The 14,304-nt window shown below is 58.8% G+C and overlaps 1 protein-coding gene across 2 annotated transcripts in view; it reads left to right on the forward strand.

Annotated features, from left to right (window-relative positions):
* RET (ret proto-oncogene) overlaps positions 1-14,304 on the forward strand; it is a 61,080-nt gene that overhangs the window by 34,470 nt on the left and 12,306 nt on the right. For both annotated transcript variants that reach the window (XM_049696645.1, XM_004283823.3), the window contains exons 5-12: positions 1,014-1,209; positions 2,567-2,766; positions 4,850-5,108; positions 5,837-5,962; positions 7,640-7,750; positions 8,327-8,449; positions 10,082-10,338; positions 12,983-13,130. In XM_049696645.1, the coding sequence (XP_049552602.1) occupies positions 1,014-1,209; positions 2,567-2,766; positions 4,850-5,108; positions 5,837-5,962; positions 7,640-7,750; positions 8,327-8,449; positions 10,082-10,338; positions 12,983-13,130 (1,420 nt within the window). The remainder of the gene's footprint in view (positions 1-1,013; positions 1,210-2,566; positions 2,767-4,849; positions 5,109-5,836; positions 5,963-7,639; positions 7,751-8,326; positions 8,450-10,081; positions 10,339-12,982; positions 13,131-14,304) is intronic.

Genomic DNA, 14,304 nt, shown 5'->3' on the forward strand with positions numbered 1-14,304 from the left:
CAGGGATCTCCCTGCGCCCCATCCAGGCCCCACCCTTTTCTGGTCCACGCAGGTGGAGCGTGACTGCCACCTGCTGGGCCTCGGGCTGTCCTGCAGCTGGCAGGCCAGCAGGAGCAATGGAAGGGTGGGGGCGTAGTATGTTGTCACTGCCTGCTTCTCTGGGCACCCCAAGAGCAGGTTTGGCGGATGAGCCGGGGAGAGGAAAGCACATGACACAGGGGAATGTCTCACGAGCCTGGCAGGACCCCCTGGTGGTGACATTGGGGAGCCTGGTTAGCAGTGACAGCAGAGATGCCCTGTGACTTTGCTCAGAACCTTCCTCGTGACCCTTTCCAGCCTGGTGTACAGAAGAGACTTGGAGAAGAGCATTAAGATGCTTGGAGGAGGGCTTCCCTGGTGGCGCAGTGGTTGAGAGTCCGCCTGCCGATGCAGGGGACACGGGTTCGTGCCCCGGTCCGGGAAGATCCCACATGCCGCGGAGCGGCTGGGCCCGTGAGCCATGGCCGCTGAGCCTGCGCGTCTGGAGCCTGTGCTCCGCAATGGGAGAGGCCACAACAGTGAGAGGCCCGCGTACCGCAAAAAAAAAAATGCTTGGAGGAGAGCATTCTTGTGGATACCTGGGCTTGGATCCCAGGTCTGCCGTCTGTCACTCTATGGCACTGAGCTAACTCCTCTGCCTTGTGGGGCCTGGTTTCCTCAGGGAAGAGTAGGAGTGCTTGCTCTGCTCTATGGCGACCTAGATGAGGTCTTCAGCAGAGCACCAGGGCATGTGCTCTCATCCATCCTTATGGGGCATCTATAGATGCCTGTCACACCTGCTGTGCAGGTGAGCTGCAGTGGCCCAGGAAGGGTGACCAGAGCAGGCTGACTAGGGGCCCCAGGGAACTTGAACCCAGGTCAGTCTGTCCCTAGAGCCAGCTCTGACTGCACACACCTGGTCCACTCGTGGGGCACGTGCCTTCCCACGGTCTCTGGCTTTAAGGGCCCTAACTGGCACCCCCTGTTCTCTGCAGGGCACTGTTGTGGCCACACTACGCGTCTTCGACGCAGATGTGGTACCAGCATCCGGGGAGCTCCTGAGGCGGTACACAAGCACGCTGCTCTCCGGGGACGCCTGGGCCCTCCAGACCTTCCGAGTAGAGCACTCGCCCAACGAGACCTTGGCCCAGGCCAACGGCAGCTTTGTGCGGGCAACCGTGCATGACTACAGTAAGAGAGGCCAGATGCGGCCTGGCTGGGCCCCCTGGGTAACCGGCGGCCCACTCTCCTTGGACGGGGCAGCACCCTGCACACACAGACGCCTGTCCTGGCCCTCTGAGCACCAGGCAGCCGCCCCTTTCACTCCTCCTCCCAGCCTTTGTCTCTGCTGGGCTTGCCTGGGCCACCTTGGTGGGTGTTCGCAGGCTGTCCTCTCCATGAACTGTCCTGAGGCCGACCCTGGCAGGACACCACAACACCTCCCCGTGCTGGCCATGCCAGGACTCACTGCAACACGTATGTCGTCACCGAGGCCTCCCTCTGGCCCCTGGCACCTGCTTTGCCACCTCCCAGGTGCCCGAGTGCCCAGGGGTTATTATTGCCCCCTCCCCCCACCAGCAACTCTCTACTCACAAGGGGTTGATGTATCCATACAATAGCAGCTCAGTGTCCTAGAGTCGGAGGGTTCCCCGATGATTGTCCTGTCTGGCTCCTGGAATGCGCCCACCCTCAGGGCTGAGCTCCAGGTGCCCGCATTGCTCACCTGCCGGACGGGGCATACTCATCCTCAAGCTTCCCCGCCTCCCTCCCCTGCCCTCCTGCCCGTGTTTTCTAGCATCACCTTTCAAATACCGCACCTGCACTTGGGTCCTTGTTTGGGGGTCTGCCTCTGGGGAACCCAGGATCACTGGTGCCTTTACCCCTTTCTGGCTGGCCTGATCCTATTTGTTTCTCATCCTCCCCTCCCCCACCAGGCCTCTGAAGCCGTCTGTCCTGTGTGAGGGAAAACGTCATCCTTGCCCCTGCATGCTCACTCTGGTGCCATGTGCACCAGAGCCTCCCCTCCCCTTTCTGTCTCCACTAAACTAAAACCTTAGCCTTGGCACACGGCAGGTGCTCAGAAGCGTGGAAGCTCCCGGGTGCTGGAGGCCTGTGGAATCCAAGGGTCCACGGGGCTGCTGCTGTTGAGAGTTCCCAGGGGCTAGCACTGTCTTCCCAGGGCCTGGGTGGCGGCGGTTCTTTACCTTGTGTGGCCTACCCCACACTCACATCACACACACACACACACACACACACACACACACACACACATCCCCAAGGTTACCTCCCAGCTGAGAAGGGTCTTCTGGGCTCCCAGCTCAGCACAGCGACTCACTACTTTTAAATAGTAGTGCTACCTTAATGCCTCCCGCCAGGTCTGTTATCTGTGTCCGTGTGGGTGGAGGTACCCGTTTCCACGTGTGTGGGGGGAGTGCGTTGGGGAGGAGGCACGCAGCGGCGTGGGACAGTGATCCCAACCCGCAGGGGCCCCGCCCATCATCACCGTGTGCCGTCCACACAGACACACCCCCTCCCCCACCCTCCTCAGGGCTGGTTCTCAACCGGAGCCTCCCCATCTCGGAGAGCCGGGCCGTGCAGCTGGCCGTGCTGGTCAACGACTCGGACTTCCAGGGCCCGGGGGAGGGCGTCATCCTCCTCCACTTCAACGTGTCCGTGCTGCCCGTCAGCCTGCGCCTGCCCAGCACCTACTCCTTTGCTGCGAGCAGGCGGGCCCGCCGCTTCGCCCAGGTGAGACCCCAGCCTGCTGCCTGCCTGGGGAGGGGTGTGGAGGGGCAGGAGACCCCCAGGGTGGCGTGCTCCGTCGAGCAGATTTCAAGCAGGGCTGGGCGGTGGGTGACACCCCCTCCCTGAGCTAAGTAGTGCACAGAGTGGCCCCAGGGAGCTGCAGGCACGGGGCCAGGAGGGCTGGGGCCATGGAAGAGTCATGAGCAGGGCTCGTAGGTTTTGTGGGCCCCTCTTCTTTGCTGTCTCCTTTCTTGGCATCTTTAAAACATTTTGTACTCATGAAAGAGCAGCGCCAGGTAAATCTATGCATGCAGACTTGGAAAGACGTTCCTGGTGAATTAAGTGAAAAAGTGGTTTGCGTAAGTGCTGGTCTCAGGTGGCTCCCTAGGTTCAAAACCAAGTCCTCATTGCTGGGAGTTTGCAAGAGTGCAAATGCAGGCAGCAGTGAACGGTGGCGCCCTCTGCAGGGAGAGATAGGGAGCGCTTCTACTTTCCACTTTTCTGCAAGTCTGTTTACTAGAGCTTATTTTGCATTTGTCGTTGGAAAATAACGATTAGAAGTGGAAAAAATAAAAGTAAAAAGTATTCGTCAAAGAGATAAGGGATAGACAGGGGTGATCTCTTTTTCTCATATTAGCCAGTGTATAACATTTTGGTGCAGTTCTTCCGAGAATGTGTCTCTTAAGCGCTTTTTAAAGTTCACTTGTGGTTACAGCAAGCATATGACTTAACGTACTGCATTCTCCTAGTGGGGCAGCTGTGGCCACATCCTCTTTAGAACATCCCGTTTAGGGCCATCTCCTATTTTCCAGTGGTTTTGCCAGTTTCTGTGGTTGGTTCCCTTACCTCCTGGCAGCCACCCGGGGCCAGCAAACGAAGAACCCCACCCTTGGACACATCCAGGCTCCCCAACCTGCCACCCGACCTCGGGCCTTGCCTGGAGGCAGGGGTCAAGGGTGGTGGGAGGTGACAAAGCAGAGGGGCCTGAGGGGTGTCTGGGGGTCTGAGCTGGAGCAGGCATTGCTGGAGGTGGGTCGCCTGTGCTCCGGCAGACTCAGGAGGGCACAGGGACCCGAGTCCCAGTGCAGCCTCAGACGCACTGTGGCCTCTCACCGGCTCCCCAGTTTTTATGATTGTAAATTGAGGGTGATGACCTTGGGCAATTTTGAGGGTCACTGGAGAGAGTGGAAGTGAGCCCGGTTTGTACAGGGAAGTGCTTGGAGTCCAGCAGGTGGTTTTATTGTGGCGTCGAGCATGGGCTTGGAGGAGCCTGGCTCTGCCCTGGGCCTGAGTCGGGCTGAGCAAGGGCATGGTGTGTGGCTGCAGGCAGGGCCCTATCCCCGCTCCCCCCACCAGGCCCCCAAACCTCAGCCTTGACTAGTCAGAGCTTCTGATCTCAAGTCACCCTCAACCCTACGGTAACTCAAGTGGCTGAGGGGGTAAAAAGGAGAGTTCAACTGACCAGCTCCAGGCCCCAGGCCACAGCTGCCAGCATAGCATCTTGGGAGAAGCATCCCTTCTCTCCCAGGGGTTCCAGCCCAAGTCCCAGGAAGGACCCCTGGGTCCCATGTGGGACAGACAACCATGCTGCATGAATCGTGGCCCAGGTGCCATGTTCTGACTAATCAGGCGAGTGACCTGGCTCGCGCGTGGACCACCCCAGGTGGGAACTTTGCTTTGCTCCCAGAGCAAAATTGGCCTGGCCAGAAGAGAGGGAGGTGTGTAGGTAGGAGGCATACAGGCTGCCTTTGTGCCTGAATGAGTGAGCAAGTGAGGGATGAGCTGGGCAGGCCAGCAGCACCTCCCTGGAGGGCCAGCCCCCGAAACCAACCCCAGTGCCCCGTGTTCCTTCACCTCCGGCTCTGAGGGGTAGGTATGGGTGGTGGTCCCATGTTCTGGGCAGGGCAGGACCAGGCAGGCGGATGGTCTGCAGGTTCCGGGGGCGTGCGAGATGGGGGGATGGGGAGCTACCGTCCTGGGCTGAGTAGGAAACTGTCCTGGGACTCAGGCTGCCAGGGAGCCCCTCCAGCCACCCTCACAGGTGGTCCAGCCACCCAGCTAAGGATTCCCTGTGTCCCATGCCTAGATTGGGAAAGTCTGTGTGGAAAACTGCCAGGAGTTCAGTGGCATCCACGTGCAGTACAAGCTGCAGCTCTCCAGCGCCAACTGCAGCGCCCTGGGGGTGGTCACCTCGGCCGAGGACACCACGGGGACCCTGTTCGTGAACGACACGGAGGCCCTGCAGCGGCCCGAGTGTGCCCAACTCCAGTACACGGTAGTGGCCGTCGAACGGCCAACCCGCCGGCAAGCCCAGACCCCACTGCTCGTCACACTGGAGGGGACATGTGAGTGCCAGGGCTGCGGGGAGGGTCGGGCTTCTCCCACAGAAGGGCCCCGGTCCCGCTCCCCCTCACTAACTGGTGGCTTCCCTGAGCCTGAGCCTTCTTCCCTGTAAGATGAGAACACGGTGCACGCTGCACAGCCAAGCTGGAAGGATGACAGGGGGAGAGTGTGAAACGGTTTAGCCCAGAGTGACAGCATTGTGGACGGTCACTGCTGCCCACCACCTCTGTCGATGCGTCCTACCTATGCACGTGCTTTAGGGCTGCCAGATACAATAGAGGACCCTGGTTAAACGTGAATTTCAGGCAAACAACAAGCAATTTTTCGGGTGTAAGTACGTCTCGTGCAACTTTTGCAGTGTCTCTCAGAAGACAAACTTCCAAGCGTGTCACCGTGATATTAGGGACGTATTTACACAAAGCAGGTGTTCACCGTTATCTGAAGGTCAGGTCTAACTGGGTGTCCTGTGTGTCACTGGCAGAGTCTGGCCACCTCACACCCTCCCTCCATACTTATCTCAGCCCAGTAGCTGTCCCCGCTTTGTGACTGTGGTACCACCCCTTCCTCAGCAGCCCCCTCACTGCCCTGTGCCCCGGTGCTTAGTTACTACCTCCCCTCTGGGCTCAACCCGTGGGGACAGCTAAGCCACTGCTGCCCTCGCCCGTGGGTGCTGGCGGCTGGACACAGGGCCCAGGCTGGCCCCCTGTGACTTGCTTTCTGCCACCCCCAGATGTGGCAGAGGAGCCAGGCTGCCCCTTGTCCTGCGCGGTCAGCAAGAGGCGGCCCGAGTGTGAGGAATGTGGCGGCCTGGGCTCTCTGACGGGCAGGTGCGAGTGGAGACAGGGAGACGGCAAAGGTAGGCCCCGTGCAGAGCCGGGTGTTCGGGAGGGTGATGACGGCTGAGTGGACAGGGCGTCTGTGTGGGCCCTGCCAGCCTCTGCGATGCCCCCCACCCCCGTCCACGCTGAGTCTCTTCCCCAGCGCCTTGTCCCCTGCTGTGACTCCTGATGCCAGGAGAGGGTGGACATTAGTGCAGGGTGGCATGAGGACACTGGGACTGTTTATCACCGTGGGATCACAGGTGCCTGAGGCTGGACTCGCTCTGGGCTTGGGAGGGTCTGGGCCAAAGTTGGGATGTGCGTGTTTTCTTTTTATTTTATTCTAAATTTCTGTATATGTATTTGTCCCTAAACTAGATGTGAATTGGCATCTGTGTCTCCATTTCTCCACCCATATACACATAAATTACATGTGCAGTTGTGAACGTATTCACCCAATGCCTTTATTTTTTTTAAACTTTTTATTTTATATTGGAGCATAGTTGATTAACAACGTTGTGTTAGTTTCAGGTGCACAATATAGTGAGTCAGTTATACACATACACGCATCTATTCTTTTCCAAATTCTTTTCCCGATTAGGTTGTATGTAATATTGAGCAGAGTTCCCTGTGCTCTACAGTAGGTCCTTGTTGGTTATCCATTTAAAATATAGCAGAGTGTACATGTCAATCCCAAACTCCCTAACTATCCCTCCCCCTAACCTTCCCCCATTCCCCCTCTGCTTTTATTTTTTTTTATTTCTTATAAATTTATTTTATTTTATTTTATTTATTTTTGGCTGCATTGGGTCTTCGTTGCTGTGCACGGGCTTTTCTCTAGTTGTGGCGAGCAGGGGCTACTCTTCGTTGTGGTATGCGGGCTTCTCACTGCGGTGGCTTCTCTTGTTGCAGAGCACGGGCTCTAGGCACACAAGCATCAGTAGTTGTGGCACATGGGCTCAGTAGTTGTGGCTCGTGGGCTCTAGAGTGCAGGCTCAGTAGTTACGGCACACGGGCTTAGTTGTTCTGCGGCATGTGGGAGCTTCCCGGACCAGGGCTCGAACCCGTGTCCCCTGCACTGGTAGGCGGATTCTTAACCACTGCGCCACCAGGGAAGCCCTCACCCACTGCTTTTAGACACATAGTTCACAGACCCTTTTCAAAGATCCAAAAGGTGGATGAGTATAAGGTAGGTTACACTGTGCACATCATTCATAGTTGGCTTTAGTTCATAAAAACACAAACCTTAAAAAAAATTCAAAATATCCAAAACAATCTTCAGAGAAGCTCTACCTGGGAGATCCCAGCCCAGGGAGCGTGGCCTCAAGCAGGAGGGGCCTGCACATCCTTGGGCTTAGCCCACTGCTGGCTCCAAGCCTCGCCCACCGGTGTGAGGGTCCCGCTCATGGTACCGCCTTGAGAGGGTCCCAGCCTTGTCTGGTCTCTTCTGGCCTCCTTGATGTGAGCCCGGGCACAGCCCTGGGACTGCCCAGCCCTCACTGCCTGGGCTTCCCTGTACACCCCGGGCCCCCAGGCTTTCCCCAGGGATGGGCTCCACGTGTGGTTTTTCTCGGCTCAGGCCTCAGTTTGCTTCTCCTTGCGGGGGGCGGTGCAGGCTTGGCCTGGGAGGCCCTGGGGTGCGGCCCTCCCGGCTCTGGCAGTCTGACCAGGACGGGTGCTCCCTTGTGGTAGTAACTGCCTGCTGTGTGCCACAGGGATCACCAGGAACTTCTCCACCTGCTCCCCCAGCATCAAGACCTGCCCCGATGGCCACTGTGACGCCGTGGAAAGCAGAGACGCCAACATCTGCCCCCAGGACTGCCTCCGTAAGCACCGAGCCTGCGCGTGCACCTGAGCAAGGGCAGGGCCTGGGAAGGGGGTGTAGGTAGCACGCTGAAGGGGCTTGGACTCCCACCTGCACTTCAGCCAGGTCAGCCAACTTCCTGGGTTGCCTGTGCTGAGCCTTTTTCTAACATTTCATTTGAACAAAGGGCTCTCCTCCCCCAAGACTAGCGCCTGCTGGCCTGACCCACCCTCTCCAGTGTTGTCCTGGCCGACTCACGGGGGTGCAGCGCCCTGTCCCCCATTCCGCTGGCTCCAGGCTGCCCCTGCTGCCCATGCTCTGCTTCTGAAAAGTAACCATGTGTGGACCTCAGCAAGGGCCCTGGGCAGCCTGTGGGTTCCTCCTCGCGCCCGCTGTGGCCAGGGGGACTGGTTTGGGGGCCTGTCGTGCTGAGACTCCTGCCTGGGTGACACAGACTTCTGAGCTCACCGCGCTCCCTGGGCCTGAGAGTGCTGACATCAGGTGGGGAGGGGCCTCTCACGCTCCTGTCTGGGTGGTCTGGCTGGTCAGGTCCCCCCGAGGCTGAGTGGGCTGCTGAGTGAGTTGTGTCCATCATCAGGGGGCGGCAGCATCATTGGTGGGCACGAGCCTGGGGAGCGCCGGGGGATTAAAGCCGGCTTCGGTATCTGCAACTGCTTCCCGGAGGAGAAGAAGTGTTTCTGCGAGCCGGAAGACAGCCAAGGTGAGCTGGCTGGGGCCACGCGGGCAGGGATCCCCACACCTCCCTGAGCCCCGAGGAGCGAGGGAGGAAATTGCAGGAAGGCGCAGAAACCCAGGAGACCTTTTTCCTTCCCTCAGGGTCTTGGTTCCCCCATCAATGCAGACTGGTAGCTGGGTCAGGGCCTCTAAGACTGCCTTCTGGCCTGAAGTTTGGTGGGGTTTTGGGGGTTTTTTTGGCGTGCCATGCAGCTTGCAGGATCTTAGTTCCCCAGCCAGGGAATTTTTTTTTTTTAACATCTTTATTGGAGTACAATTGCTTTACAATGGTGCGTTAATTTCTGCTTTATAACAAGGTGAATCACCTATACATGTATTCCCATATCCCCTCCCTCTTGCATCTCCCTCCCACCCTCCCTATCCCACCCCTCTAGGTGGTCACAAAGCACCAAGCTGATCTCCCTGTGCTATGCGGCTGCTTCCCACTAGCTATCTGTGTTACATTTGGTAGTGTTTATATGTCCATGCCACTCTCTCCCTTCTTCCCAGCTTACCCTTCCCCCTCCTCATGTCCTCAAGTCCATTCTCTAAGTCTGTGTCTTTATTCCTCTCCTGCCCCTAGGTTCTTCAGAACCTTTTTTTGTTTGCTTTTTAGATTAGCATGTTAGCATGCGGTATTTGTTTTTTTCTTTCTGACTTAACTTCACTCTGTATGACAGACTCTAGGTCCGTCCACCTCACTACAAATAACTCAATATCGTTTCTTTTTATGGCTGAGTAATATTCCATGGTATATAGGTGCCACATTGTCTTTATCCATTCATCTGTCAATGGACACTTAGGTTGCTTCCATTTCCAGCCAGGGATTATAGAACCCGTGCCCTTGGCAGTGAAAGCACAGATCCCTAACCACTGAATCACCAGGGAACTCCCTGGCCCAAAGGTCTGTGGTAAGCGTTGGACTGGAAAATTATTTCTTTCACCAGATAACTCAGTGTCTGCTCGGACTGTCCCTGTGCAGGGCCTTTGCTGGGCCCATGGCATTGGCCAAATGGGTCCCCATCCTCCTAGCCAGAGCCTCTAGGTGCTTCTTCTGGGACAGCAGGTGCCCCACTGAGCACATGCGGATGTGCTGAGCCCAGGGATGCTCTTCTGGTATTTGGGTTGTTATTGCACAGCCCTAGGTCCTGGGCCAGTTTTCTTTCCTCCTTCCTTTATACTGACTATAAAGAAAATACAAAAGACATCAGGAACACAGGGGAAGAGCTGCACCTCCCCACCAGTGCCCCTGGGCCTCTGGCTTCAGTGCAGCATTCTAGGGTGGGCGGGTGCAGGTGTGCATGACGTCCGTTGTGTGACCTTAGGCAGGCTGCTTATAAACTCTCATTCCTTCTGGAAAAGGGTGGTAACAGTCTCCAACAGCAAGAACGTACAGAACAGTTCCTCCTGTGGGCCGCTTCTGTTGGAGGGTTGGCAATTACTCTCAGACCTTCACACCAGCAGGGCTCTCCAGGATGCTCAAAGCTGGTCACAGCAGACACTTCCCGGCTATCCTGGGCGTGGCGGGCTGGAGAGCTGCTCTGTACCAGCTCCTGAGGGTATTTGGGGTCCCCCTCCCGGGGTGTCATCTCTCACGGCCCACCCCCGCTGCCCGCAGACCCTCTGTGTGACGAGCTTTGCCGCACAGTGATCGCGGCAGCCGTGCTCTTCTCCTTCATCGTGTCCGTGCTGCTGTCCACCTTCTGCATCCACCGCTACCACAAGAACGCCCACAAGCCGCCCATCGCCTCAGCTGAGATGACCTTCCGCCGGCCTGCCCAGGCCTTTCCGGTCAGCTACTCCTCATCCAGTGCCCGCCGGCCCTCGCTGGACTCCGTGGAGAACCAGGTCTCTGTGGACACCTTCAAGATCCCGGTGAGGTTCCCCGTGTGGCCTCGGGGCTGGGGAGGCAGCCGCCCCCGGGGGGAGGGGGCCTGCAGGTGGCGCCGGGCCTCTGGTCTCTGGCAGCTGGGAGGGGAGGAGGGGACGGGTCACCTGGGGCTAATGCGTTCTCACCCACCGGGAGGACACCCTGAGCATTCCAACAGCCCCTTGTCTTCGCTGAGCGGCCTTCCAGGGAGCGGCGGAGAGCGTGGAGCAGGGTGGAGAATGATGGGTGCTGATTTATATGGACTGAGATCTGGGCCGTTAGGATACGGGGAGGGTGGGCCTTGCTGGACCTGACCGGGAGCTATCCTGCAGATGCCCCAAGCGCTGGGAGGAGGAAGGCTTGGGGGAGGCGCTGAGGAGGACCGTGGATTTTATTCTCAGAGGGTGGGACCCCTGGGGGTGGGGCCCGTGTTCTGCCTTCATTTCCGTAGGCCACTCTGTTGGGAGTCTGTGGGGTGGGAGCCCCGTGATGAGGCACTGTCTCCATCCAGGCAAGAGAGGCTGGCGGGCGGGGGCTTGGTCAGGGTGGCAGCAGCAGAGAGGGGAGTCTGTCTCTGGCCCCGAGGGAGGGGGCACTGAGGGGCCTCTAGGGCACCTGCGGGGGAGCCTGGCCAGGGCCTGTGGCTGGCCGGTCGATGAAGAGTGCCACCCAGAGCCAGCAGGCTTCCCGAGCCCCTCCTGCATGGCAGGGCCTGGGCCTGCGGTCAGCGTGTGCGCATCAGACACCACCCCGACCTGGCCAGGCCACTCCTCTGCCTGCCGTGCCCTTCAGCGTGCTTGCTGGGAGCACCCAAGTTGCTGGCAGCCGGGTGCTGGGAGGGGCTGAGGGAGGTGGCCAGAGCCGAGGGTGCGTGGGAACAGAAGTTCCCCCCACGAGGCTGGGTAGGGAGTGTTGCGCCGTGTGCAGGAAGCTCGACACCCGGGGGCCACCGTCCGCAGCCCAGGGTAGGAGGTAGCCAGGATTCATAGGAGGTGCCACCCAAGGGGTGCTGGCCCCTCGGTGAGGGTCTGGGCCGTGAGGGCTATTCCCCGACGTGGTGGCCACAGAGGCCTCCCTCCTGACTTCCCTAGTTCCCATCGCTCCGCAGGTGGGGTTCTCCAGCCCCAGCGGCATCTCAGCCTCCACAGCAGGCGTGTGGGACGAGCCGTTTGATTCCTTTAAACGCCCTGGCGGTTTGGGGCTGAGGCGCACGGTGAGAGTGGTGCTGGTAGGTGCATGCGCAGGGGGAACTCCTCCGCAAAAACCACCCTCGGCCCGTGTTGCCTCCAGCCCAGAGCCCAGAGCAACTCAGAGCCGGGCCCAAGGTCCGGGGGCCCCGCTGACCAGCTCCGAGGTCTTCGATGTGCTACGCAATCTTTTGTCCTTTGTTTTGTCTCATGTAAAGTGGGGGGAATGGTTTTTGACATTTTTAAGAGGATCAAATCAGCGATATCCACCTTAGCGCAGTCTCTGTGAGCAGTAAACTGTTATCCAGTGCAGTGTGGACGCCAGGGCGGTGGTGACCGTGTTGTCAGCACTGACCCTGACTAATGGGTTCTTGGGGAACCTGAGATACCAGGACGCCCGGGAACTGGCTGGAAGGCGCCCCTGGCCATGGTGCTGAGAGGAGACTGCCTTGCTCCCAGATGTCAGAACACAAGGCTCTGTTCACTGGGGGGCATTGCGTCCCCAGTGGTGTCATCTCCGTGTGTTAGGCGAACCTGGCAGGGCACGGCGTAAACAGCACCTGAAGCCACACCCACTCGCCACCCAATTGCAGCAAGGCTTGGGGTAAAGGATGCCCAGTGCTGGCACAGGAAGGCAGGTTCCAGACTGGATTCAGCATCCCCAGAATTCAAGTACATGAGCCAGGCTGGGGGTCTGGGAAGCTGCCCTGGTGCGGTCTTGAGTGGGCATGGTATGTGGATGGGACTTCGGTGGGGAGGCAGGGGGGTGCAGGTTCAGGGTAATGACTGGGCCTATGGGAGGAGCAGGCTTTTCCACGCGTTGGGGTGGAGGTTCCCGAGGAACATAGTGGCACCTTTCCGGGGGCTGCCACACAGGGAAGGTGTCCTTGACACTCCCACCATTAGCCAGGGGTCCTGGGCTGGCTGGTAGGCAACTTGGGCCACTGGTGCCAGTTCGGTTCTCTTGGGAGTCCTGGGGGGTCTCTGGAAAGGGCACCTGAAGATCTGGGCTGCTGGCCAGTCAGTGCCTTGTGGCCTGGTGTCCAAAGCGGAGACGGTGCTGAGCGGCTTGGGCCTGACTCCCAGGGCAGAGGCCATGCTCCCCTGTGAGCACCTGTGGGTGCTGAGTAAGCCCCGAATCCCTCATTGGACAGACAAGGACATGGGCCTGGGTGGCACAGGGCATCTTCAGTAGACAGGGGCCAGCAAGGGTACGGACATGACGGAGTCCAGGCTGGTTTGTGGCAACACCTGCCTTCCTGTGCGGGAGACACATCATGTCACGGCACCTCGGGGCCTGACTGTGGGGTCCTGCCCTTGTACATGGTGACTGTCACGGGCTGGTTCAGGTGACGGTCAGCTGTCTGCACACTGGAGCTTGTCCACCAGGTCTTGCCTTCTTTCTTTTCTCACCATCTTTCTTCCCTCTCTTCTTGTCTCCCTTCCTTCACACCCAACCTAGGAGGATCCAAAGTGGGAATTCCCTCGGAAGAACTTGGTTCTTGGAAAAACTCTGGGAGAAGGAGAATTTGGAAAAGTGGTCAAGGCAACGGCCTTCCGGCTGAAAGGCAAAGCGGGGTACACGACTGTGGCTGTAAAGATGCTGAAAGGTATCTGTCCAGGCAGTACACAATGATGGTTCTGCCACGCACACCTGCGGGCGCCCCAAGGGATGGGTGAAGCCACGCGACAGCCAGGGTTCTGGCAGCTGGCCTGCTGCCTCCTGAAGAGGCCCCCCCGTTGCTCTTCCTGAGTGGCTGCAGTCTGGGGATCCCCACCACGGATGATGTGGGCTGGCGTGGTCCCTGGAGAAGCAGGGTGAGGATGTTCCTCCCTTGGAAGGTTCTGGAGTGGTGCTACTTCTGTACCAGTGTTGGGTAAAGATCCGAGTTTAAATTAAAAGCCCTTTGGGTTTTGGACTGACAGCTCTCCCCAACCCAGTCTGCTGCATTCATTTCTCTCAGCCAAGCATCCACCAGAGTCCTGGTGAAGAGACCACCTGTAAGGACCAGTCCCTGCCCCCTAGGGCCCTGCCTTGCCCAATCCCCACTGGTCCTCAGCGGGTCTGCCCTGCCCCAGGCTTGCCGCAAGCTAGGCATCCTCACTGGAGTTTCTCAGCAGAGACTGGGCACAGCCGGGCTCTGGCCCAGGTGGACCGACTGAGGGCCCAGCGGCCGTGCAGTGGACACAGTCGACTGCTGCACACGTGGGTTCAGCAGTCGGGGGGCTGTGCAGTGCAGAGTGCTTCTGGATACTTGCCCAGGCCCTCAGACTGGGGTCGCCCCTTGCCCATGAGATCCCAGGCCCTAAGGGGCACAGTGAGACTGGCCCTGGGTCACCTACATGTGGTCCAGAGAGTCCCAGTGCCCCCTCTCCCAGCTGTCTTCTCATCTCCAGACAAGTCTGCACCCAGAGGAGGTGACACAGCTGGGCACTGGGCTGTGGGGCCACTGACCCAGGAGAACTGTGTAGCCACAGCTTTTGTCTCAGAATACCTCCACACCCAAGCTTCTGGTGGGAGCCCGAGCATGCTCTGTCCACCCTTGGGACACGCGTGCTCAGCGTGGCTGGAGGGCTTCTGTGATGTCTGGCGGTCTTCACCTTTCTGCAGGGCCTCACCCGCCACTGTTGAGCGCTTGGTCAGCAGGTGTTTGGGGACAACAGGGAGTCCCTTTACCTTCCCAGAAGGGTTAACGAGGGGGTCTCTGTGCACCACTGTCTTTGAGACGTGGTGATTGCAGGGAAATAATGCCATTTGTGCGTACAGCCCAGCCCTGGGAGGCT

This window comes from Orcinus orca, chromosome 14 (genome assembly GCF_937001465.1).
Source record: "Orcinus orca chromosome 14, mOrcOrc1.1, whole genome shotgun sequence".
NCBI lineage: Eukaryota > Metazoa > Chordata > Mammalia > Artiodactyla > Delphinidae > Orcinus > Orcinus orca.